Source organism: Lathamus discolor, chromosome 2 (genome assembly GCF_037157495.1).
Source record: "Lathamus discolor isolate bLatDis1 chromosome 2, bLatDis1.hap1, whole genome shotgun sequence".
Lineage (NCBI taxonomy): Eukaryota > Metazoa > Chordata > Aves > Psittaciformes > Psittacidae > Lathamus > Lathamus discolor.
In genome coordinates, this window is record NC_088885.1 from 35565132 (window position 1) to 35593009 (window position 27878).

Genomic DNA, 27878 nt, shown 5'->3' on the forward strand with positions numbered 1-27878 from the left:
AAACTTTATGCGACCATTTGAAAACAGACTTCAGAGAAGTCTGCTGATCTTTAGAACTAACTAAAGTATCTTTCTGCTTACTACTACAGACAACCTACCTACAGGGTTGGTGTTTTGTGCATCTTTTCCAGCTGCTAATTACAAAGAGATAATGGTAGAAATGCTGGGTGGAAATAAAAACATTAGGCTATAAAGACAACAAAGCTATTTCTAAAGAACAAATTAAGTGTCTGTCAGGTTTGAACATATTTTCCTGATGTCAGAGAAGTTTATTGGACTTCCCTTGTTGCAATACCCTGCAATTTTTAATTGCTTCCTTAATGCAGCTCTAATACACTTATAAAGCTGGCTTCAAACAGAGTGCTAACTGAAGCATATCACCACCACAGCATTAAAGTCAGAGTGAAGGTTCTGTGTTTTCATCCATGTTTGTGGGAAACTAAGTGAATGTCAAAAGGCAGCAGGCACAAACTGAAATATGGGAAACTGCATTTCAACACACAAAAAATGGTTGTTTTTTCTTTTGCCTCTTTTGACTGTGGTAAAACTCTGGAAAAGGCTGCTCAGACACACTGTGGACAAACATGGACAATGTGGATTCAACACTTGACCGGACAGTCCTGGGCAACCTGCTCTTACCTGACCCCGCTTTGTGCATGGGGTTGGAACAGATGATCTCCGAAGCAGCCTTCCTGCTTCAACTGTTTATCATTTAATGATACTAAGTTAACATTTAAGCTTGTCTGCAAAAACACATATCCAAGCTATTAATTTTAGTAAGTCAGATAATACTGAGACAAAACTGGGAAAAAGAATCACAGACTGGCTGATGTTGGTAGGGACCTCCGGAGGTCACCTTATCCATAACTATCTAGACGGCTGATAACATTCTAAAAATCTCTGAAGAAACTGATCTAATTAATCTTCTAATTAATAGGTGAATGTAAAGTTCAACAACTCATTAAAAAGCTACTCACCTTCAGCTTTACTAAGCTCCAAAGCCAACTGCTCTCTGGCTTTGGTTTCTTCATTAAGACGTTCTTGTAGTTCTTCCTGATACTTGATAAACTCTGTGGCCTCTTGTTGCTTTTTGAAGGACTCTCGCATGAGTTCCGTCTGAGCAATTTTAGCATGTTCAAGCTACAACAGGTAAAAATTATGTAAGTTAAATAAACCAAAGGGTTTTCGACAACTCTTCTATCATTCCTATTTAAGTAACAGTTGCTTTACAGTGTCTCACATAACTCCAGTGGACACTGTATAAGAACTTTACTGGACAAGCATTTGAAGACTACAACAGGAAGATTGATTTAGTACAAAAGTCTAAGCAAATAGGTTTTGTCAGTGTAATGAACTCAATGAACCACCTGGCTAAATCCTTGTCTTTGTTCCGGTAATTCCTGGTTTAGGAGTTTACACTAGATTCACCTTTGTTTGCACAGGAGTTTTACACTACATATGAGTAAGCTACCACCCACCATAATACTTAGAATGGCTAAAAGACATTGCACAAAGCTGGCAGAAGTTTCAATATAAACTGACACAAGTGGTGCTTCATCTCTTTTTCTCCTTAAAATGAAGATAAATGAGACCACCAGGGAAATAGACACTTAGAATGCACCGTACTTTTTGACCATCAGGGCAGTAAAGCAATGTTTCTTCCAGCTATGTCCACCTAACAGATTAATTAAGGATTTTTTTTCTTAAATATTCTTTTCTGCTTGTCTGATGGGTTAATACTTAACATGTACTGCACAGATGTAGCACAATCTTACTATGACACTCAACTACTACAAAACCAGGACTGAAAAGCATGGCTTTTTCAGAATACGACAACATATTCCAATGTCAGAACATGAAATAACACTTATTTCCTGATCCTCTCACCCCTTTCTTTTTACTTTTCCTTTTTAATATTACGGATATTGGCAGATATATATAAGATAGTAACATCTGTGGCTTTGCTTTACAGAAACATGCTTTCTCTCAGTTTCTTGGCGGGGGGGGGGGGGGGGGAGCTATCTCACCATCTCCAGATAAGTTAATGAGTATGATTAGCTTGCTTTAAAAACTCAGAAAAATGGGTCAGGAATACTCTTAGAACACTGCACACAAAACTACCCATTTATAAATAAAATTACACTTTGAAAAGAATGTCTGAATAATCAATAAATTCTCATTTATAATACACTGAATTACAATACTTGATTTCTTTTCTCCAGCATTATTTTTTAGATGGACATCATTAATGTGTATTTATTCTGACAGAAGTTAAACAAAGGTATAAATACTGCAGTTGAATATCTGCACTGGTTTGAGATACTTTAAAAATCACTTTATTCTTACATTTTGAGGTGTTTAATGAAAGACCCATCTCAGGTAGAAGGGAAATAAATAATAGGATTACTGTACATAGACAATAATAAAAATGCTTACTTAAATGCAATCAAATACTGCTACTAAAACTCAGTATAAAAATTATTCTCCATCTTTTTTTCAGTAACAACTCAAGGCATTATTAAAAATAACAGTGCAAACCAAAAAAGACACACAAACATGAACATGATTTTCCAAGAACAAAAAATTCCTTCATGGGATCACTGGAAGCCATTAACAAGCTTGTGCTAGTTAATATTACTAGTTAGTGCATAAAAACTATAGAATTACTGACAGTGAGAAAAACGTAAGGTAACATCGCAGTGCTTTAAAGAGATCTCAAATCTCCGTAATTCAACATATTTCTGTGTCTGCTAAATTTCTCTTGTTAGAAATTGAAAGAGAGAATTAAAACTTTTTCAGTGCCCACTAAAGACTGACTAGGAAAAAATCCTGTCAGCAGTACATAATAACTTTAACAACAGATACAAGTTCATATCATTTTTCATTGTAGTCTCTTCTATATAAGCTGATTTAAAATATATTTTCTTTTAAAAACTTTTATACTTACTGAATAGGGAGGTGTAGGCAACGAGATTTTAGAGACAACCTTTACAATGTGCCCATTTTTTTTGTGGCTGAAGTGAAAAATTGAAGTATTTACAACTACAGAATTATTCTCATCCAAGTGTTCAGTAAAAGGAAAAGGATATGGTAAAGGCACACGAGACTCAACCTCATACGTATCTTCTTCTTGTCCTTCAGTCCACAAACCACTAAACAGATTAGATGCCCAGTAGGTGCGGTAAGAATCCATTCCAAAAAAATATCGTTGTTGCCGTCTTCTCAATTGTCACATGGGTATTTTGCACCAAATAGGCTCATTTTAGAAAATTCCAACAGGTATTTGTAAATAGAACATGTCTACTTAGCAGTCCGAAGAGACGCATCAGCACTTTCGGTTACAAACCTACTCACAATCAGCAGGAAGCCTCAAATCACATTCTTAAGCAGAGTTATTCGGTTGTTGATTAATCCAGAATAGAGAGAGGTGCAAGAAAACTTTGCGTAGTCACTTCTAAAAATCCTTCTTAGAGAAGTTTTGCATGAAAAAGCAACAGAAATCTTCCAGCAGCAGCTGACAGGTAATTTCCAAGGCAAGGAAGTGTAATTTTACCTGCACAGATACGCTGCAGCAGACATGCAAGCTAGCAGAACAGAAACTAAAAATTATTTTCCATCTCCACTATGGCAAATGAAAGAGAAATACAGATACGTCACTGATTTCCTTCATTCGTGATCTTGGAGTTGATTCAAAAGGAAGAACTTTCTCAAGCTCTGCTAGTTTAAAGGCTTCCTGTCAGTATCTCCCAACCGAAAGAGTTCAGGGGAGTGGCCTGATTTATTTACCTATACATAACACCAGCAGGTGGAATTTGAATTAATACACCCACTATATGCCTTGCCTGAAAACTTTCAAACTGCACTTCAGGTCTGAAAGTGTTCAGACAGGTCTCAGAGTTACTTTGAAGATTTTGCCAGGTTTCTCTCACTCTTTTAAGTTTATTTGAAGAGATGGGTAAATGTCTATATGCACAACACAACTGAGTAAGAGAAAAGGTTAAAACAGTTTCTAGCTGTAATTAGTTTTATATTATAAAACATTTCAGAGTAGAAAAAATAAAGGGTTCAATTTCTGAATATTTGTCAAGTCACCTACAAACCCTTCGTATGTATAGGAATGTGCATAACCCAGTAAGTATACAACAGACACTGAAAAGCAGACAAGCCTGAATGCTTGCAAAGTACCTCTACAGAAAAGATGTCAATATTTATATTTAACACTGTGGGATAACGTGCAAACAGCTTAAGATTTTATTAATTTTAAAAAACCCAAACAGATATGATTATCAGGGATAAATCCATATTTGTATAATCTATATTAATGAAACAAATGTGTGTATGTGTTTGAGCCAAAACGTAACTCTGTTGCTGGCAAGGTCTCAGCTACAAAGCTATGAAGGGAAAATAAACTTTCTTGATCAACTGACAATAAATAAGCCACTTAGAATACATTGATTACTTTCATCAGTACTTTGAGAAGTAAATACTGCAAAAACATCAAGTCAGAAAAGTAAAATAATTTGGGACTATGTATAAAACAAATGCATTTAAATAGCAGCAACGAAATATTCAGAAAAAATAATATACTGACAATGCTTTTGTAATTGCAGCATGAATTCTTAACTACTGTAAAACTTTGAAGCTTTCTCTGTCTGTATCATCTCTTATCTGTATCAGCTCTTTAAATGGAAGATTTCCTACAAATGCCTAGGTTTTTCAGAACTCCATATATTGGAGTATCTGTGTATACTTTTTTGTTATTATGTAATGCTGTCTTAAGCTGAAAAAAGACCTCAAAAAGCCAAATATCTCTTTTTAATTGAACTTATGCTCGAACAGAAGAGACCTGTTGCAGAATGAGTTTGAAAAGAAATGAAATGCAAAAACTGGCTTAAAAGAACCACCAGAGTACTTGCTTTAGTAAGTCAGAGGGAGTTTGCTGAATTTGTATTTAAATTACTTTAAATTTTAGTAAGTCATAGATGAGTCTTTTTTTTTTTTAAGAAAACAAGAGTATCAATTTCATGTTTGAAGTATTTTTCAAAAGCAGTAATACTTAAACGCTTAAAACTTCTAAAGTACTAGAGTTAATATGAATTTTCAAATTACTTTCATTATCACAGATTTTTTTTCTCCTTCATTTCCAGTAGTTAGGATTTATGTAATTTACACCTAGAGACACGGAAGCAATGACTTTTTAAGTCATATTTTTACTTGCTTAACAAATATATGTGTCTGTAGTATAGAACACACTGTATCCTTCGAACTCTAGTCTCAAACAGATTAAAGAGCTGACTCTAAAGACAAAGTTCTTCAAGAGAGCTTAAGAAGTACAGTGAGACAGAGTATTTACTCTGATACCTTCAAACTGAGGTGTACATAATGTAAAAGTAAAGCACATAATATAAGCAGCGTGATTTGAACTGAGCTAGGCATATAGCTCCCATCTCAGTTAAGAGGGAAGAACCCCAGACAGCAACTAACATGCAAAGCACCCTGACAGCAAACAGAAAGGAGTAAGCCATACAATGCATCTTTTTTTGAAGAGTATTTATGAATCACATACCTCATATAAATACCAGAAAGCTGGAAGTGCAAACTCCTTTTCTGACAGAAAGATAGGTATGTGCCTAACACACAAATATTGTGACTTTTCTGGCCAGTCAACTGAATGTTAAAATGGTTGTCAAGAGAACTGGGCACTTGCCCTTTAAGCCTCCCTTTTCACAAGGGCCAGCTCAATGTGCCCTGACACCTCTTGTCTCATTTCTGGATCGCAGTAGAAGGCAGATGACACACCCACACAAGCAATGAAACATGCCCAAACTTAGACTTCCTCTGCAGTCCAAAGCAGAGAGCTAACACGAATCTAAATTCATCACTGGATGATGCTGGAGTAGACACCTTTAGTATCATTTCAGCTTTCAGAATGAGCCTTATAAGAGGTTTTAGGCTTATAGAAACCACATTCATAAAGAAAAATAAAGAAGAAAAAAAAAAAAAAGACAAAAATTTCAAAATGCATCTCTATCAGACCACCCTACCTGATTCGAAGTTTCATTGATAGCTTCCAGAAGCTTTTCAACAGCTGCTTGTAGTCGAGAACTAATATTCAGAATGAGTTCTTCATTTTCAGGATCTATTTCCACTCCACTTTCTGCAAGATGTTGGCTCAGCAGTCCTTCATCCACTGCTCCTGACCACATGTTAAAGTCATCATCTCCCATACTACTACCATGAAATGAGGAACAGGACTCTGGAAAAACAACGATTGCCTTTTCACACAGACTCTCAGCACTTCAAAACATGAAAAATTGCACATCCAAGTTATGATTAGAAAGACAAGTCATAAAATGATTAAAATATTTGTATTCGTCACAAAGACAGGGAAATATTGCATACTAAAATTTACACAAACAAGATACACAAAGTGTTAACTAAAAACAAGCAGAAGGGAAAGAGAAAAGGAGATACTAACAGAAAATAGCTTAACTGCCTTTTCAGTACACTTTTCATCTTCGAGGCCACCTTCAACCCTTTGTTACTATCAGTAACCCTTACTACTTTGAATAATAGTTGCAATAGTAATTTGCAAATTGTATTTAAAATACAACCAGGTAAAAAAACCCAAAACAAAGCAGACAGTTGGTCCCTGCTTCACCAATGCCCAGCTATGTTAGTGTGCATTAACACTAACTGTTCAAGCAGTGATTCAAAAGCACAGCCTCAAGTGAGTAAAGCAAAAGACACGCACATAATTCGGACAACTTGTTAGGACAAACAGACTAGAATACAGAACATCAAAATTCAGCATTATTATTAAACTGAAAATTGATTAAAATGAGTAGCTGAACAAATCAAGGACAATGCAGGGGACTGTTACTGTCCCTACTGGTGTGCCACCTGGCACCTGCTGGCTGCTCAACCTTCCTGAGGTCTGATAGAGTTTAGGGGCATTTGCCATTTTGGCTGAAAAGCAGGAAACACAAAATTTGCCTATGGTATTAAACTGACAGAAATTCACCTAGAAAACAGGAATTTTGCCATATTTAGAATTCAAGGCTGTATTTAAGCAAGACAAATGCAAGCAAACTCCTGAGGTGTTTCAAAATCATACTTTCAGCATGAAATAGCAATACAGTAGTAACATTACAACAGTGCGTAACTATTATAGGTATTGTGCTTTAAAAATGAAGAAGTGTTATGTCATTAGGCTGCCTGACTTGAAACGTCAGAAATAAATGCTACTGTGGAAAGTTTATTTAAAATGACAGTTTTATTTTAATGAAGTATATTTCTGAAATAGATTTAAAATCAATGGGTTTGTGCTTTGTTTTTGTGTTGGGTTTTTTTCAACAATTAGATCTTGGTTTTGGTTTTCTAGAAAAAAAATAAAAAAATAAATAAAAAAAAAAAATCCGCCTTATTTTTGGGAACCAGCAGTATGACTAAATGAGTTCAGACTGGTCAATACCTGTTTAGCAGTAAAGTTGCAATACTTGGTAATCTCTGAATTTAAGTTCCTGGTTACTCTATGAATTGTGACTGCTGAACTGGAACAGTTTGTTTAGTTACAGAGATTGAAATGAAATTATAATCGGTCAATTTTACAAAATTGTCTTTAAAAACTGTAGTCAGTACACGCTAGACACCATTTCCTTATACTTGCTCTTGCCTCTTAACCAGGCATGCAAATAACATTGGAAATCCTCTTGTTGATGTTGTTTGAATCTAGCAAGGAAGTCAGATTCTAGTTTTCAGGTTTGTTTTTATTTTTTTTTTAACAAGTTGCAACGTGATTAACCACCTGGCTTACTTACTATACCTGCAAACATTCTGATAATAATATCTACACACTTCACTACAGATGCAGCTTGTATATATATGACCCATATACAACAAAGTAATCTAGAGCGATCTTAATTTAGAAAGGTTTCATTTCATTTACTTTCATTTTACAATTGCTAAGATTTTAAAAATGGAGATGTACTTAGTAATTTTTTTCTTCTAGTTACATCATTACTGTTTCATATCTCCTTTTAGGTATGTGCGAAATAATGTTACAAACTATTTTCACACTCCAAAGGGAAAAAAACAGAGGCACACTATATGCATGAATGGAACGAATAACCGGATGAATAGAATACACATTCACATGGCACCTTTCATCTACACAGGATTTCAAAGCACTTTCAATACTGCACTTTGGAACAAACTGCTATAGTGGAGTCACCCTAGCAGTGGCTGGCAGTCATTCTCTGCCAGCACACTAAAGATTCTCAGTGGAATTGTACAGCATAAAGGCTTCCCCATAACCTCCTAATATTTCACCCCCCTGCAGTGTAAGGAAGGCTGCAAAATTAACAATTCCACATTTTTTATTCAATAGCATTCCGATTTCTCAACACCCAAATCTGGGTTGGTTCTGGGCGTCTCAAAATATCAATAGTGATGCAGAAGCTTTAATATCCTCAGAGTAGAAAGGACCTTCATTTAAGATGGACATCCAGCAGCATACGTATTTCCAAATGCTGTGCCAAGGTAGTTAAAGGCTGAGTTGAAGGAAAACATATTCCCTACTGAGCCACCGACACACTTACTGCAGCACCTGATGCTCTTTGGAGGCCACCCATCTTAAGTACTGACCAGGTAAGACCCTGCTTAGCTTCAGAGATCTCACCAAATAAAAGCCCACAGTACAGTAGCACAGCTATAAACAAGATAAAACAATCACATATTAGTTATTGCACAAGCTAATTCTTTCCTGATGGAGTACAAATTATCTATGTAATGTCTCTGTCCTCCTTCTCAGGTTTAATGCGTAATTCATGTCCTATAACCCTTACATTTTAGTAAATCATTTGATCAAGTGGTACAGTTGAATTGTGCAATGATGAGTGCATATCAAATGCAAAACCAAACTTTATACAGAATAACTGCAGAACTGTGTAGTCTGTTACAAAACCATCTGAACTTCTGGCTGTCTGGAAACTTAAAACATAATAGGCTTAAAACATTGATGCCTGCTCAGAATGTAATTCTTTCAAAAGCCAGGTCCAGAACATGTCTCTTACATTACTAGTACTACAAATATTATTACTACTTCTAGCCAATGACCAGAACAGTACAGTTTGGCCTCCAAGAAGGCATGACAAGACTTTAAACTCCTGTTTTGCTTATGTCAGTTCTTTTGTAATTTGCTTCCATTTCTTCTGGATAAATGCAAAATTAATCAATGTTACAATATAATTTTATTACATGAAAAATCTCAGAATATCATAATGTACTTGAAATATAACTATAAACAAATGAGGGAAAGAAAAAGAGTTGTCATCTAAAGTATAATTTGGAACATTTAAACTTTATCCTCAAAGATAAACAAGGAAAACCAGAATGTACCAAATGCACCCTGTAATAATTCTGTTTATACTTTAGGGTTGGCAACTCAAATAGAAAAAATCAATGGCAAATCATAAATGTAGATGTCCATAACTTATACAAAATGGCATGTAAAAACAGGAGTTCATGTTGAAGGTCTTCCTAATTGCAAAGTGAAAATCTCTCTATCTCTTTCCCCTGAAAATGGCCCTAGTACACAGCATCTTGCTGGAAGATTTTCAGTGGTGGAAGCAAGAAATAGAAATGTTGTCAAGTTTTATTAACCACCCCTGGTAGTTGTATTCCTAACCCTGATTTTACTAATCCTTAGAATGCTTCTCATTCTTCCGCCCCAGTAGAACTAAACCCAAATTTTCTGTCCCCCAATTTTCTTTTTCAGTCGGCTCAAAATAATAAACAGAATGTAGCTGGCTCAAGTAAAAATGTCTTTTCCTTGTGTAAACTCTCCCCTTGTAACAAAAAAGAAACACCAAGCCAACAAAGGCTCATATTGTTTCCTTTGCCACGAAGATTGCAATTCATCATGTCAGATGTCATGGCCCACTAAATCTTAAGAAAAGTGCTTAATTATACAGTGCTTACAAGTTTCAGATAAAGAAGTTGTTTGTGAACTGTCAACTGACACTTCTGAAGCAATACATACTTTGCATCATGCAGAACTAGTATCTAAGTTTACTCCTGGGATTCCACTAAAAAAATTAAGGTTAGGGGTTACAAGCTGAAAACAAAAAAAAAAAAAAAAAACAAAAAAAAAAAATCAGTTTTATGGTGGGTCAGTATATAAAGCTATTTACTACCTTGTTCCTGATACACTGTTCCCAAACAAGGAACTCAGAAAGCAGGTAAAGCGTTTTACAACAAATGCCATAACCACACAGGCTTCTCCGGAGCAATCTGCAGTGCTACAATTCCTTTTAAGGTACAACATTTGAGGGAGGAGTAGAGCAATGCCTACTGGCTCTATCATCATGACTCCCAATCCAAATCTCCATACAGAATTAACTCACCAGCTTACTTTACACAAATGCTGTTCACTTCCAATGATATGTTTTATGACTGAAATTTGAACTTTACTCACTCTGCTAGAAATAAAATCCTGTGATAGCCAATGACTTAGACAAGGTCCCAGATAAACCTCTATACACTCTATAAATCAGGTTGTGGTTGTAAGTATTTGACCTTATTGATTCAGCTTTTTAAAATGCTGAAACTTGGCAAAAACAGTAAGCTGAGTTTCGTTTGTCAATAAATATAGATTATGTTGAGAAGGTCAGTGAGAATTCACTTTATTAATAAACACTTTATTTTTTATTTTCTATTTTATTATTACATTTGCATTGGTATAAATTTATTCCTACAAATTTTATAAATAATTAAAAAGGAAGCAGTCTAGTGGAAGATGTCCTGCTCATGGCAGGGGGGTTGGAACTAGACGATTTTTAATGTCCCTTCCGAACCAAACCATTCTATGATGCTATAAACATCTGTTTGGCTAGGTGTTACAAAATACAGCAACATGCACAGGTTAAAATACAAAAGTAGTGTCTACCTATTCCTTACTTCCAGAAAACAATGGCAAAAAACTTTTAAAAGCTCATGTTCTCTCAGGCCATTCAGTAGAAGTATAAGAAATTAACAGCAACAGTCCTGTTGCTGAAAACACTAGCAGAATTTGTCATCTAATTCCTCTTGAAGGACCAAATACTTCTGCTGATGGAACAGCATGACTCTTACTAAGGCTATCTCACCCCAGTGGCAGAACAATGCACACAGCAAGGATGCTACTGGATCATTTTGAAAGGGACAGCTTGAATGCCACTCAAATACCAAAGAAGGGCATTCCAATAGCAGACATTTCTTTGTTACAGAATAGTAAAACCTTACATGCCTCTTCAAAATACACTAAAAGCAAGCAGAAGAGCTAGAACAGGCAACCTTCATCAGTAGCAGAATGGAATAGAGAGGTCTTGTTTATTTACGAGAGTACTCTTTCTTCAAAAGACTTCACAAGAAATCGACAATACATTCCAATTACAGGGCCTGTGCATTTAGACAGTTGTATTATGAAAGCCAAGCATAAGTTTGTATTGTACACACCCAAAATACCAAATAATGGCACTTTTAAAACTGCATATATGTAATGCAAATAATGCGTATTAAGAATAGTTCATTACAATAATTAGTGACATATACAAGTACACACATTGTACTTGTGTACAGGAACAAGCAAAAAGAAAATGCACGTATTGTGCATTGTACATGCCCATGCAGAGCAAGCACATATGAGAGTAGTGAAGGGCAACGTTCACGTATTAGCCCTTTGTATGTGCAGTTACATATATATTATTATTATTAAACTAGATGTGTTGGGGGAGGGGGGCATCATTCCATCCCAACACACCCAGTCAGTTGTCAGCACCTATAATAAATGCTCGGAGCAAAGCAGAGATATTTCAGCCGCTCCAGCCAACGAGCCAGCTTCATATGGAGCTCGGCTCAGATGCCTCTATACAAATGCCCATAGCATGGGGAACAAATGAGGAATTACAGATGTCTGCACATCTACAGGGGTATGATACAACAGGCATCACAGAAACATGGTGGGATGGCTCCTATAACAGACAAGAAGCGAAAAATAGAAATGCTGTCAAGTTTTATTAACTGCCCCTGGCACTTGTATTCCTAACCCTGATTTTACTAATCCTTAGAATGCTTTTCATTCTTCCATCCCAGTAGAACTAAACCTAAATTTTCTGTCCCCCAATTTTCTTTTTCAGTCGGCTCAAAATAATAAACAGAATGTAACTGGCTCAAGTAAAAATGTCTTTTCCTTGTGTAAACTGGACAGACACTATCCTAGTACAATCACAAAAAATTAAACCTGAGACAGTTCTTAAGACACTGATAAGCAACTAACTACAACATTAAAATGCTCCTTTTAGGCTTGTCCTAACTAGCATTCCTCCAAACAGCTGATTGGCAAACCCTGACAGTTAGAAAGTTCCTGGAACTGTTTCTCAAAGGCTATTTGCATGCAATCACCTTCTTCAGAAGGCTAAGGAAGGCCTCGAGCTTATATATATACAGGCTGCCCCATGCCAGCTGGCCTCAGTGAGCAGCAACATCCCTATGTACACTTAGTGCACTAGTAGGCATATAGCCTTGGGCACTAGCTCCCACTCCCCATACACACAGAGGAAGGTGTAAATATGATGGAAAATACCATGGAGCTACATTTAATTCTCTTTCTCTTTACATCCTTCAACGGAAACATACTTATTTTCGGTTTTCTCAATCACTTTCCCATTCCATTGCAGGCTTTGAAACAGGACCCTAGATAGCGTGTTGTAACTGTCTTGCGGCATGATGCAGACAACTCCATAAATGTTGTCTCTTAAGCAGAGATGTCATATGCATTCAGATAAAAAATAGTTAAAAGCCTATTTTCGATTAAAAATTTCAAAACTAAAGGTTATTTAAATCTATAAAGAAAGTATGTAAAACCATACAACCATTACCTTTTTCATATCCCACACTGATACAGGGTTTTCCTGATTCCTCTGTCTCTGTGCCCCATCCAGCTGATTTGGATGGCTGGCCTTTCCCAGACCGATCCAGTAACCCAAGCACATGGCAACCAATTGTCTCCTCCATTGCCACAGTTGTCTTCACAACTTCTAAAAGAATCTTCATGAGTTTTTCATTAGCCTTCTGAAAAACATGCCTGCAGGACAAAGACTAATCAATCCTTTGATCTTCCTCTGCTTTCAAAGTGCTTTTTAATCCCTTATATACCCTTGCAACAAGGAAAGATTTGCAGTTTAAATGATTTCTTTAAGACTAAAACCACATCATATACATAAATATTAAAGCACATCTGTGTTAAAAGTCAATTCCTTTTACAAAATACGTAAAAAATCAAAACTGTTTATCAATAGTTCTACTTTACCTTGGTTTTTTAACTAGTTATTCCTTTAAAACAGAGGTCTGTTTGCCTGGTATTCATTATAAATTTACTCTTTTCTCAAAGTGACAGTTAAAAAGATTGTTCCACTACACAGATCAAAATGTTATAGAACAGTCAAAAGGTATTACCAAATACAACAATCATATTCATATAAGCTTATTTCATGTATATACAAAGTGTATACACATACATATGTATAAATTATATAAACGATTGTACACAAGTGTAATATGAAAGACACAGTAAAACAGACTAACATTTGTTTCATCTTCCATGCTTTTTCATCTTCATCTTTATAAAAAGCCCAACATTGCTTAATCTAAAGTATGTAAGCTTAGAAATATGGTTATTTAGAATGAAAAATTACATTAGCAGTCAGGATAAAGCTTATAAATATTATAAATTTAACAAGAAGAATATGATTATCAAAATTAAAAAAAATAAAAATGTTTTCTTAACAGTTCTAAGCACCTTTCTTTAGAAAGAAGAGCTGAAGATGTTTCGTCAGGCTTTCTTCCTCCATCTTCATTCTCAAAGATCTGCTCTCTCATGTCGTTTGGGTTTTCATTTTCATTCTGAGTAAGTTTTTGCAGAGGGAGAGAAGACAAAAAGAACAGAAATCCTGTCATGCCAAAGTCAACACATTCTTCTTGTATGCACTAGAATATGAAACTGGAAACCTGAATTAGTTGTGTTTAGTGAATAAAATTTCTGCACCAAATTGCAGATAAAGAAATACTCTTCCAATGTGGACAAATTAACTAAACCAAATAAAAACAAAACAGGAAATCGAAGGCACGGACTATTAGAACTTTGTTATGCTGAATAAACAGTCCTTGGATTTTCTGTTGGTGTTGCTATAGCAATATGAAAATATCACTTTACCTAGGCAAATAGATACAGTAACAAACCCCGCCTTCAAGCTGTTAAACTACCTTCTGCTTACCTGAAGCGGAAAAAAAATAAAAAATATGCCTACCAGTACCACCTTTTGATTCTTAAACCTGTTCTGTTTAAGCAATACCCAACATCTTTTAGGAAAATACATTACATGAAAAGATTAACAGCAAAAAGAAATCCTACCGGTTTGACATGCCACAGCTGCCAAGAAAGTCAAAGTCCATATTTACCTCCGTTTGTGTGCTGTTGTTTTGAAGCTCACAAGCCAGCTTCTCTCTTCCGGGAGCAGAATGTTGTTTTAATGATTCCAGTTCTTCTAAAAGCATTCTCTCTCTCTCTGCAACCAGGCTGTCATTTTCCATTGAGACATGCTACGAAAGAAATGTTAGAGAGGCACACACAATTTTTTAAGCTTCTTAGTATTAGTGAGTCCTGTCACTTCTAATTTTTTACGTATTTTGCACAACGAAATTTCAGTCCACCTCTTTATATGGTTACAAAGATACTGAAAGCTTTATATAATGAAATACAGCTAATAAATACTCTTGGCATCTTACATCTTCAAGATTTTAATAGCATTTTTATGCACATTATAAAACACAGAGGTCACAACAAAAAAATGGAAGGGATTTCTGGTTAGTAGATGTTTTGTGCAAGAAAAATCAGATGAAAATAAATTATTTTTATAAGAAGCCTAGACACACCCTCTTTTACAAGACCTAGAAGTGTTCATGGCTTAAACACAGCATACATGTTCCCATGCAGTTTTTATGGATAAACATCCTTGGCATTAAAAACTGGAATAAAGCCAGCAGCGTAAGTTCTACTTAATGCTTTTAACTAGTTTCAGGAATTTGCAACCCCTGATGAAAGATGCAATTGCAAATTGACAAAGAGATAAAATGAGAAAGGTTGAATATACTGAAAGATTATCAGGCTACACACCTACTAAGCATTTACGAGAATCATACACCTGACACTGCTGGAAAAGACACCTTGAATACAAGTGACTAGCTCTCTAGATTACACATCTCACTGAGCCGAAACAAACAGAACAGGACCAGGTCTGGATAAGGTGTGAAGGAGCATAAAGCTCTGTTTTAGAATTCGCTGATTACTGTTTTCACATGCATTTCTGTAATGTTACATTGCTGAATGTAAATCAGAGCAAGACAAATTCTTCTTCATTCTGTTTACTTTGCTTTTTGAAGGAAGAAATCCTTGAAGGCAAGGCTATAAAGGACATTTTTGAAGACTTAGTAATTAAGATAAATTATTGAGTTTCATTACCATACCTGCCATAGGCTTTGAACTGTTACAGAGTGACCGCAAGTTAAGTTTAAAAAGCAAAGAAACAGCGGCGTTTCCCACCAAATCTCACAGATCTTTCTTTATTCCAACAGTCTAACTTCATCTCCCATGCAAAAAAAAAAAACAAAAACCCACCAGAAAAAGGGAGGAAGCCACCAATACTGTTCAAGTTCAGACTTAAACTGGGGATGAGGGAAAAATGATGAATTATACACTATTTACAGTATTTCTAGCCATGGCTGGTGGCTTCACTGATATAAACAATGTTAGCCTGTATCCTGTGCAAGGCCATGTATCTGCAAGGTGGCATGGTTTACAATGAACCTACACTCGCTCACTCTCTCTTCTGGCTGCTATGCAACACTGCAGGTTTTCTCCAGGTTTACAGAATTCAAAATTGATCCATCACTGACTGAACTTTGAGAAATATGCCCTTTACATATATGCATATATGTGTTTGTATATATACACACACAAATAGATAAGGTGTGTGTACACACATGGGTATGTATACATGCATATAGCAAATGCGTGTGTGCCTCTATTTCAAGGGATACAAGTATAAATAAATATAAATCTGCCTGCTGTCCCTTTGTTACTCAATGAGTTAACATGTGTTAAACTCCGTATTATGTGTTAAACTCCGTATTACCTCAGCTAATTGCACTTTAAGACTCTCAAGCTCTGCTAAGAGTTGCTCTTGATTTTCTTTTTGACGTTCCATTTGCTGCATGTGTCCTTGCCTCAGTAATTCCGTTGCCTGCTGATGTTCCTGATATTGCCTTACCAGCTCCTGTCTCATGTCTTCCAAACGTTCCTCATATAACAACAGCTGACTTGATGTTTCTGTGTCTGATGCTGTCACCTCCCTGTAGTGCTGAAATATTGGGATTATTTTAGCATTTTATGTCCAATGACAGTTTCTAGTAAATATTTAAATAAATTTTAGAAAATACTTTCAGAAATTAAAGTAGCCATCACAAAAGCATTTTCTTGGTGCCTGCTTCCTGGAAGGTTCAGGCTTAGAATTATTCTCAATTTAAAAGACAAGTTTTCAGAAGTAACTGTGAAAAGTGTTACTTTACCTCATGCTTTTTAGCTGGTGGGAATCTCATCAGAAAATACAGTGGCAGACATATATGTGTGTGAGTATGTGTATAACAACAGAAGTTTGAGAGAACAGTATCATTCAAAACAGGAATATTACATTTTGTCACTGTCAAGATAATACAAAATCAGAATGTTTAACTGCTACGCAAATTTAAAAGTGTCATTTTTGCTTCAAAAAAGCTGAGGATGAAAACATGGAGTCAAAATTTATGACTGCTTTTTACCGTATTTATTCAACCTTACCCCCACCCCATGTTTGTGAAATGTTACCTGTATATTTTAGATAATACTTTTATGATTTCTGTGTTCATCTGATGTCCTTTATCACAAGAGACTCAAACTCTTTAAGCACTATTTGTAATATGTTCCTTGTACAAACACTAGAATATAGCCTAGCTTATGAAAAGCCTTAATACCATTTATGGCTTGCAATACAGTTGTATCCATGAAATGGAATAATCTATTTTCAGGTATCCAGTGTCATATTCCTTTCCTCACAGCATAACATAATACTGTGGTAGTCAGGCAGAACACAAGGAAAGAATGGTAGATAATTCAGGTTTAAAGTTGTCACCCCTTTGAAAGGAAAATACTTAAATGAAATTTTCATCTTCATTTCTTTCTCTGCAGTATTAGTTTTTCCCATTGAAATGAAGCGTAAATGCATGGGAAAGATTATTCAGATATGGTGTTACACACTGACAATTATTTTCTTAAGAACACTTACTGGTGTTACTTCTGCTGTAAGACCTTCGACGTGAGACAGAAGTTCTTCAGAAATCACTGATTCATGTGTGGTCTGTCCTAATACACAACTCGGCTTGCTATTAGGATGAAGCTGTTCTCCCAGCGTGTTGATATCACCAGACTCTTCACTGAGTTCCTTGCAAAGTGACTTCAACTCTTCATTCTTCTTCTCTTTTCCTGCTGCTTTTCTGAAAGGGCTGTCAACCTCTTCTTCATTATATTGCTTTTTGATTTCAAAATGCATTCCCTGTTGGTATACAGTTTGTGTTTCTGCTTCTTCCTTCTGCCTAACAACTCCTGACAATTCAGTTTGTTTGGCAAGTTCTACACTCATTGACACAATTACCTGAATAAATAAGAAAAGACTGTATTAGTTTATGCTTCACAGAAACTCATTACTGAGTATCAATAACATAAGTACTAAAAGTTCTGAGCTATGATTTTTTTTCCCCCAGAAGAAAACAGAAAGGTAAAAGAACAGAGACATTGCCAATCTCATCAACAGTCACATCTCAAAATATAGAGATGCTGCATTTATAGTAGCTTAATAAACTATGATGCCATTTTCATTTAAAATATATTATTTAACACAGAATTATATAGTTATTTTTAAAAAAAGATTCTATCAGGTGGCTTGTAAAAGTCCTGGCATACTGACGTAAGTGCAGCTGTGCTAAGTCTCCTCTATCTAACCAAGCATCCTTTGTAACCTTTTCACTGACATAAAATTTCAGGCTGTATCAAGACAGCAGAGCCATGTGCTTGATACTCAGAACAGGAATTTTCCTGGACCAGAAAGAAACTTCTACTGGCATAAACCAGATTCAATTGTAGTCACAACATGCTGGTTGTGATTGATAAGTATCGGCTTCTGACACAAATAAACCCCTTTTCCAATCATGTGAGCCGTTCTTTTCTAGATTTAGAGTACAGCCATTTATAGCGTAAGCTACAAAAAGGGTAAAAAATTAGAATAATAAATACAGAAGTGTTGCACTTGAAAACACCTAATCCTTCCTTTCAAGAAAATGTGAGTTTGTCTTTTGAACTTAAATTGCTCTTAGGAAAACAACAGCCAATCATGTACTTCGTTTTCCCATAAAGAAGGGTTTTCTTGGCAGCAGATGAGAGAAATGGAACTTTCACTCAAGAAACGTGGATTACTTAAATTAATGTGATTACGCAGTGCTGCTATAACTTTCTTAACTCTGACTGCAAACTTTTTTAAGAAGCACTCCTCTATTTTTTTCCAATGTTTAATTTATGTTAATTTGATTTTTATTTACACCATGAAATAATGAAAGCAGCGATATTTTTTCATTCTGCAAAGAATTTAAAACTATTTTGGAAGCAAAAAAAGTAAGTAAATCCACAAACATTTTAATATATTCTACCTATAAAATCTTAATTTTACTTCTCATGTTTTAGAGAAAGTCATCTGATCCAAATAAAAACCATGCTTTATCATAGACTGGTTGTTAGCATACGATATTGCAATTGTCTGAATTGTCAGAAATGGCAAATAAAAATTACTGTATCTTACGAAATGTAAAGTACCAAAAGAAAAATAGTACCTTTGCTATTTCTTCTTCTAATCTTTCTTGGTACTGTTTTTCTAGCAACTGAACAGCATCCAGATCATTCTGCATTTCAATTTCACTAGGAAGCTGCAAAAAAACCCAAAACACAAACAACAAAACAAACAACAAAAAATGTAATTTTTGTAACAAAAAAGAACTGGGTAAAAGACTTATTTCTGCATTAAACTGAACTTCAAATTTTGAGTCCGTAGCTACTCCTCTTCAAGCACTATTTTTACAAATGCAGAGAAAACAGGTGAGAAAGCACAGGATCACAGTATAAAACCGCATCGCTATTTTTCAAAACGCAGAATTTTGGAGCCAGTTTTCAAGCAATACTAGGGGAGGAACGTATTTGGTCTCTTCCATTTATATTTGGGTTTCAAGATATTTGGGATTACTTTTTCAATGTTTCTCATGAACCATGCAGTCTACACTTTAAAAGTACTAAGATTTCACTTAAATCGCTCTTCTTTCTTAACTAGTGTTTAAAGGAAAGTCATGACCTTTTAAAGACTCCTGAAGAAATCCCAGAAATTGAACACTACTTTTCTTACACTTCTGTAAGAACCAGCCCAAACCAAATGTCTTTTTTTAATCTTACAAATAAGATTTTAAAAAAGTAAAACCCAGGAGCAATAAAAGTTTTATTGCACGTAACTCCCAGAAATATTTCTCAGCAGAATTTTAATCTTTTTCCTCTAACATGGACTAACAATAGTCTAAGTAGCACTAAGATGATAATTATATGATACCTCCAGTGCTTTATCTGTTCTTTGCTGATGAAGATTTTCAGTGCACTTCACTTTCCTGAAAACTTCTTTTAGTTTTATTTCCGGATTTGTGAATACACTAAAAATGCAGAAGAAACAAACAACTTAATTCAAAGCTATCTGAGAATATTTTGTGTTCAATAACTACACATAGTAAGATGAAGACAAAAGCACCTCTTTGAGTCATAAGGATATGTGAGAAACCAGAATGGATATGTGTACAAAGTCATAAAACCACCTAGAAAGTGGTTATACTTATTTTGGTTCTTTCAAATTGATGTTTATCAACAGATTCACTGCTTTCTTTTATTCCTGTGCTATATAATGAGGTATGCATATGAAAACAGAAAGAAATCTAATATGATTAATTTTATATTTAGATAAAATGCTGAAATATATTCAGAGACTGTCTTTTCCAGCAAACTGCTCTATATACTCAGAATGCTATAAATCAGTAAAAACCAAAATAATACCACACATCACCAAAATACACCAGAAAAGCATAAGATGCAGTATCAAACTACCTAAAAAAATATAACTCCTCTAGAATTTGTGATCTGCTACTACAAAGAAACAAATACTTTGCTAAAAGACAAGAGTACGAACCAGATTAAGTTAGAAGATAAGCTTATCATTTGTGAGAAAACCTAACTACACTAGGGTTTTACAGTGAGCATGAAGCTTTTGTTTTGCTCAAATCTGGAAGCTGGTTTCAGATAATCCTGAAATGGAGTCCAGAACAGTAATTTTATAACACTTGAAATGTTTTAAACTGTGAAAAGCAGCCAATTATTTTTAGCATTCATGTCTAATTTGATTAATGTAGAGCAGTAACTGTTTTCTTTTCTGATGTTGCAATAGGATATACAACCAGAAGAACATAGGGATGTGAAAGGTAACAGGGAGGGATTCCATAACTACATTGCAAATAAAAGATGGAATACGAGCAACCTGGGCCCTCTCCAGAAGCTATCAGGAGAACTGGCTACCCCAGTTTTGGAGAAGGCTGAGGTTCTTAAGGAATTCTTTGCCTCAGTCTTCACTGGCAAATGCTCTGACCACACCACCCAAGTCTTGGAAGGCAGATGCAGGAACTGTGAGAATGAAGACCTTGGGCCCACTGTAGGAGAGGATCTGGTTTGAGACCATCTTAAGAACCTGAATGTGCACAAAACCATGGGACCTGATGAAATCCACCCATGGGTCCTGAAGGAGCTGGCAAATGAAGTTGTTAAGACACTATCATATTTGAAAAATCATGGCAGTCAGGTGAAGCTCCCGATGACTGGAAAAAGGGAAATATAACCCCCATTTTCAAGAAGGCGAAAATGAATGACCCACGGAACTACAGACCAGTCAGTCTCACCTCAGTGCCTGGCAAAATCTTGGAGCACATTCTCCTGGAAGGCATGCTAAGGCACATAAAAAACAACAAGGTGCCTGGTGACAGCCAGCATAGCTTCACTAAGGGGAAACACTCCCTGATCAATTTGGTGGCCTTCTAGGATGGGGCTACGGAACTGATGGACAGGGGTAGAGAGTTGATGTCATCTACCTGGACTTGTGCAAAGCATTTGACACTGTCCCACATGACATCCTTGTCTCTAAATTGCAGAGACATCAATTTGATAGGTGGAACACTCGGTCGATAAAGAACTGGCTGGACGGCCACATGCAAAGAATTGTGGTCAATGGCTCAATGTCCAGCTGGACACCAGTAACAAGTGGTGTCCCTCAGGGATCGGTGTTAGGACCGGTCTTGTTTAACATCTTTGTCGCTGACATGGACAGTGGGATTGAGTGCGCCCTCAGCAAGTTTGCAAATGACACCAAGCTGTGTGGTTCAGTTTATACGCTGGAGGGAAGGGATGCCATCCAGAGGGACCAGACACACTTGTGAGGTGGGCAGATGCCAGTCTTATGAAGTTCAACCATGACAAGTGCAAGGTCCTACACCTGGGTTGGAGCAATCCCAGGCACAGCTACAGGTTGGGCAGAGAAGAGATTCAGAGCGGCCCTGTGGGGAAGGACTTGGGGGTGTTGGTCGATGAGAAAATAAACATGAGGCAGCTTCAGTGGGCGCTTGCAGCCCAGAAAGCCAACCGCATCCTGGGCTGCATCAAAAGGAGCGTGACCACCAGGTCGAAGGATGTGATCCTGCCCCTCTACTCTGCTCTTGTGAGACCTCACCTGGAGTATTGTGTGCAGTTCTGGTGTCCTCAACATAAAAAGGACATGGAACTGTTGGAACAAGTCCAGAGGAGGACCACGAGGACAATCAGGGGGCTGGAGCACCTCCTGTATGAAGATAGGCTGAGAAAGTTGGGGCTGTTCAGCCTGGAGAAGAGAAGGCTGCGTGGAGACCTCATAGGAGCCTTCCAGTATCTGAAGGGGGCCTATAAGGATGCTGGGGAGGGACTTTTCATTAGGGACTGTAGTGATAGGACAAGGGGTAACGGGTTAAAATTTAAACAGGGGCAGATTAGATTGGATATAAGGAGGAAGTTCTTTACTGTGAGGATGGTGAGGCACTGGAGTGGGTTGCCTAAGGATGCTGTAAATGCTCCATCCCTGATGGTGTTCAAGTCCAGGTTGGACAGAGCCTTGGGTGACACAGTTTAGTGTGAGGCATCCCTGCCCATGACAGGGGGGTTGGCACTAGATGATCTTAAGGTCTTTTCCAACCCTAACTATTCAATGATTCTATGATTCTAAAACATCCCCAAAAAAATCCCCAGGCTTGGCCTGAAGCTAGGCTCCTACTTAAAAGATGCAGCAACAAATGAGGTATGGAGAAGCAGTATGTAACAGATCATTCAGCAGGTTACTGACTACACCATTAAAAGACACGCCTCCTCAAGCTTAAGACATAATGAGACAGGTGTCCATACTACGCTATTAGCAACCAAGGTATGTACTGGTCTAGGAACATTCCTGTAAAACTCCAGTTTAATTTTAATGTTTAAAACCTGAACTTAAGAGAATGCAACTCTTCATGGAATTTTCTTCTAAGTAAGCTTATAAATATCAAGAATTGCTATAAATGCTTATTAAATGTATGGAAAATGAATTTTGAGTATTTTATGTGAACAATTACCATGGATTAAATCAGAACACTAATGACCCATTTTAAAATAATTTAGAAATCATATATGAGTATTTATAAAATGTCCTGGCCAACACACATACAGAAGCACTCTTTCACAAAATGCATTTTGAAAATGTTAATAGTTTGGGGTTTTTTTAAAGAATTATGAAATAATGAGGGATCAGAAGGAGGCTCCACAGTTGTCAGGACCCCCCAAGACACTCAGACTTCTTTCAGGTTTGAACTGCCAACATAGTCAAGGCCAGGAGAAGGCTGATGAGTGTGTGAAAGCCAGAAAGTTTAAAGAGGGCCTCAACTCTCTCAGACTTTATCGCTACATATCATTCTAGAAAATAATTTATTTCATGCAACTATGTCTACACAAGGTGTCTCTAGATGTAAAGTACATTGCCTGGAGTTTTGAAGGTTAAAAGTGCTCTTAAGTTGGAAGTTTCGAAACTACTGCTAAAAAGCTCATGTATATGAAATGACGTTTATACATTCTTCTGATTACCAAATCTTGCTCTATTAACTATAAAAATGTAGTAAATTCTAAATGCTACACTACTTAGTTTGCACTGTTTATGTCATTTCTTCATAACACTTAACTCTTGGAGGATCAAAACAATGTAGCGAATAATACCTCATATGGTCAGAGGATACCCCAGCACTATGAAGCTTGTCTTGCAGATGGACAATCTCTGTAGCGTATCTCTCTTCCCTTTCTTTCAGCTGCTGTTGGAAATAGGACCGGAGGTGTTCCAGTTCTTGAGTGTGCTGTTCTTCAAGTTGTGTTTTAAGGTTTCCTATCTCCCTCAAACAGTATTCTTGAATCGCAGGATCTGTATGCAGGTAATTTGAAGGTGGGAAATAAATGACATTAACTCTCTCCAAAGTTAACAGCAGTGATGGACTGAATTATTATTGTGGTTAATATTTTCTTCTATTATCATATCAATTACTTTTCCACAAGAAAAATTATAATTTAATCTTCCATTTTTCAAAATTGCATTTGATATGGGTAACAGAAATTTAACTGTGGAAAACCTAAAAATAATAAACCAAAACCATTTCACAGATTTAATCCTGAAATATTTTATAGATTTAAGAAAATCATATATTTCAAGCTGTAGCAAGCTATATATTGGCTAAAATTTAAAGTAATTGTCTCTCTGAATATACATAGATTAAAACAAGCATATGCATCTTTTTACCCATCAGATCCTCCCAAGTGGTCTGCATATATTCCTTTCCTGTTTCCCTATGACTAGGTTGCTCTTCTTTGCTCCTTTCTGGAGAAGACAGCCATGGTTCTTTGACCTAAAAAATAACAAAGTAAATATAAATGACAACATTTTGTCCAGCAATGATGCAAAAATATTAACTGTAATTATAAATGTATAAGAATTGGCAGCCAATGCATAAGAGATTGTAAGCAGTGTAGCTATGTGTTTAATTTTAAAGCCTGAATGACCAAGTATACTTTTATAGGCAGTTGATCAGCCTGTACAGAACATCCACTGTAAATCTCAAACTCCTCTCTCTGGATATAAATTGCTAAGTCACAATTCCTCTATCCCCAAAAGCACTAGTCTTCCTCTCCTCCTTGCAGAGGAAGTAACTAATATCTTCTTCAGGCCCAAGATGCAGCTTTCGCATACTCCTTTTTTTTCCCCTGTACATGTATATCCATCAATACACATGACCTGCAAGCATCCCTAGCCAGAATTGGTCAGTGTACTCTATTTAACACATGGAAGTACCTAACCTCAAATTTACGAATAAAATTTGTCTTTAGGAATCCCAAGGCCTCGAGATCAGTGTAGAAGTTCGAAGCAAGCAAGACAACCTTGGTGGAGGAGGATAAGGTTAGGGAACAAACTGGACACAAACTATGTGGTGGTGGCTGATGGGATATACCAAGAAGTGACGAAGGAGCTAGTCTATGTTCCTGCGAGGCCATTCTCAATTATCCTTAAAAAGTCATGGTGACTGAGGGATTTCTGAGGACTAGATAAAAGCAGTCCTACCTTCAAGAAGAGAAAGAAGGAAGATTTGAGGAACTACAGGCAAGTAAACCTCACTTTGATCTCTGGGAAGATGATAGATCAAATAATCCTGGAAATCATTTTCCAACACACGAAGCTGAGAAGATTCTCCATTTGGGAGCAGTGAGTATGGATTTATGACGGGAAAAATCATACCTGACCAACCTTTTGACACCAGCTCCCACTACATGCTCATAGCAAACCGATGAAGAATGGGGATGGTGACTGAAAACTGGCTGAACGGCTCAGCTTGAATGGTTGTGATCAGTGACACAGAGTCCAGCTGGAAGCCAATAACTAGTGGTGTACCTAATGGGTCGACAGCAAAGCCAATACTGTTTAACCTTTTCATTAATGTCCTGGACAATGAGACAACAGTGCACCCTCAGCAGATTTGCAGACTGTACAAAACTGGGATACACCAGATGGTTGTGCTGCTGTTTCAAGAGACCTTAACAGGCCAGAGAAATGGGTTGAGAGGAGCCTCATGAAGTTCAACAAAGGCAAATGACAACTCCTGCAAACTAGGGAGGAACAGCCCTGTGCACCAGTACATGCAGAGAATGGAATGGCTGAAAGGGAAAGGACCCTGAGGGCTTTGGTGAGTGCCAAGTTGAACAGGAACCAGCAATGTGCCATTAGGACAAAAGTCCAGCAATCTCCTGGGCTGCATTAGGAAGACCATTTCCCATGAGGCTGACAGAAGTGATCCTTCCTCTTTACTGGTGAGATGCATGTGGAGTGCTGGGTCAAGTGCAGTACTCCCAGTAGAAGGGAGAAACAAATATACTGGCATGAGTCCAGCTGAGGGTCACAAAGAAGATGGGAGGCTTGGAGCATGTGTCTTACAGTGATAGGCTAAGAGAGCTGGGAATGTGTAACCTGAAGAAGACAAGGCTGCCCACTGGGTTTATGGAGTCCTCATCCTTGGAGACACTAAAAATTCGGCTGGACATAGTCCTGGGCAATCTCCTCTAGCTGCTTGGTGCCAGTGGCTGGATTAGATGAACTCCAGAGGTGCCTTCTAAGCTCAGCCATTGTCACAATTCTGTGACATGGGCAGCCTTCTCTATTTTACCAAACCACTGCCTTACTTTGCCACTCAACCAGGACACACAAACACTACTTCAAACACATTCTTATTCTCATCCAGAGGGAATGCGTGAAACAGAAACCTCAAAAAAGTAAAAAGTTTACCTGTTTACAGTCCTTCATCAGCTGTGTTTGAAGTGCTTTCAGCCTACTGTATTCCTCCGTTATCTTGTGTAGAAGTTCATCCATACGTTCTTGTACCGCTAAATTACATAGATAACCAGGGACTTAAAAACAAAAAAAAAAAAGAGAAATCAGTTATTTTGCCATAGATTTTATTATGGTGAATTGTTCATAAGTTCTCCACCAAAGAATTATTTCATAAACATTACATATTATTGTAAAAAGTGAGGCTCCTTCCACATTTTGGATGCATTTGTATATAGTACTGATATGAGTCTCCTACACTGGAGATATTCAAGGCCCGCCTGGACAAGTTCCTGTGTGATGTACTGTAGGTTACCCTGCTCTTGCAGGGGGGTTGGACTAGATGATCTTTTTAGGTCCCTTCCAACCCTTGGGATTCTGTGATTCTGTGATTCTGTACGGTTTTTTGGGTAGAGCTGCTAGCTTCTTCTACAAACGAAGGAGGGGGGAATAAAACTACAGTCCTACCAATTTTTTTCCACCAATTTCCACTGTAATGAAAACAGTACAAGCAAATACTCATAACAAGAAATAAAAGTAGTTCAGAATATTGATACCGAGGAAGTCTCTAAAGCAGCAATTTAGGCTTGTTAGCACCTGAACAACTAATGGCAGAACTGCTAGACTGAATTACTTTAAAAAGGTATTTTTAACCAGCGTGATAGTACAATGCCACTACCTTGAGCTTGACCTCTGTGTACTGGTAATTCTACACTCAGTTGTTCTTTCACAGTAGGAGGTCTATGGAAAATATCCTGCTCCCTACTGCCAACTTCTATAGCAGCTGAAGAATGTTCATTCTGATTGTCACACAAAACCTATACAACAAATGAAACAATGAAACAGTGAAGAATTTTTAATTAATTTATCAATCACAATTCAAAAAGAGAACAGGAGAAATTGTGGCAAGAAAGTTTTTGTGAATATTATTTTCTGTGGAAACAATGGCATAAATGTTCTGTTGAGTTTTAAGAACCTAGACAACGTTTAAAACTCCTGATAAAAGAAACAAGTATGGAAAGACATTTCAGCAAAAACATATACACATATTTTGGAATTGTTATTTAATTTGGAACTGCCAAGTATTAAAATCTGGCAGTGAAAGGCCTCCTTGATTAATGCTGAAGGCAAATTTACATTGTAAATGTCTCATCCTCGTACAGTGCAATTTTATTTAGAAGAAGGATTCCCTATAGCAGAAATTTGTATCTTTGTAGAGATTACAAATCATCTTGCTCTTAAGCATTGAAGAAGTAGAATAAAAGGGGGTGGCAAAAGAAAACTCAAGTATGTCATAAACAGACTGCCTCCTTTTGTTGGTGCTATGTGGCCAGCAGAATAGCTGCCATACTTAAAATGGGTAGACAAACAGAAGATTTATCCGTATGATTTCTGAAGATAAATGATACTTCAAAAGAAACATCCTACTCAGAGCAAACAGTGGGATTCTTTATGTAAACATCTGGGTCTCAATAGACAGCAAATTCAACTTAAGAAGTAAAATCATAATTTCTCCAAAAGCTTAACATGGAATCATGATTGGCAGAGTTTTTCCTAGCTGTGAAATAACTAATGCCAAAGACTCTCATTCAGCTGCTACTTTCTGTGAGCTATCATGGAGTCCTGCTTAATCTCTCCAATGCTGTCTCTCAAGTAAAGAAGTCCTGCTACCCACTTTTCAGAAAAGTGTTGAAAAAAGTCCAGCAAAGAAGGAAA

At 36.8% G+C, this 27878-nt stretch overlaps 1 protein-coding gene across 7 annotated transcripts in view; it reads right to left on the bottom strand.

The window, feature by feature from the left end:
* AKAP9 (A-kinase anchoring protein 9) overlaps positions 1 to 27878 on the bottom strand; it is a 111078-nt gene that overhangs the window by 33036 nt on the left and 50164 nt on the right. For 6 of the 7 annotated variants that reach the window (XM_065666392.1, XM_065666388.1, XM_065666393.1 and 3 more), the window contains 13 exons: positions 26842 to 26980; positions 26121 to 26242; positions 24090 to 24195; positions 23519 to 23717; positions 19770 to 19866; positions 19009 to 19101; positions 17415 to 17780; positions 16230 to 16454; positions 14497 to 14637; positions 13838 to 13941; positions 12918 to 13123; positions 6045 to 6256; positions 978 to 1140 (listed from right to left, as the gene is read on the bottom strand). In XM_065666392.1, coding sequence (XP_065522464.1) covers positions 978 to 1140; positions 6045 to 6256; positions 12918 to 13123; positions 13838 to 13941; positions 14497 to 14637; positions 16230 to 16454; positions 17415 to 17780; positions 19009 to 19101; positions 19770 to 19866; positions 23519 to 23717; positions 24090 to 24195; positions 26121 to 26242; positions 26842 to 26980 — 2173 coding nt within the window. Of the gene's footprint in view, positions 1 to 977; positions 1141 to 2947; positions 3314 to 6044; positions 6257 to 12917; positions 13124 to 13837; positions 13942 to 14496; positions 14638 to 16229; positions 16455 to 17414; positions 17781 to 19008; positions 19102 to 19769; positions 19867 to 23518; positions 23718 to 24089; positions 24196 to 26120; positions 26243 to 26841; positions 26981 to 27878 lie in introns of those variants that run through there. The other variant, XM_065666394.1, reaches the window with a different exon arrangement.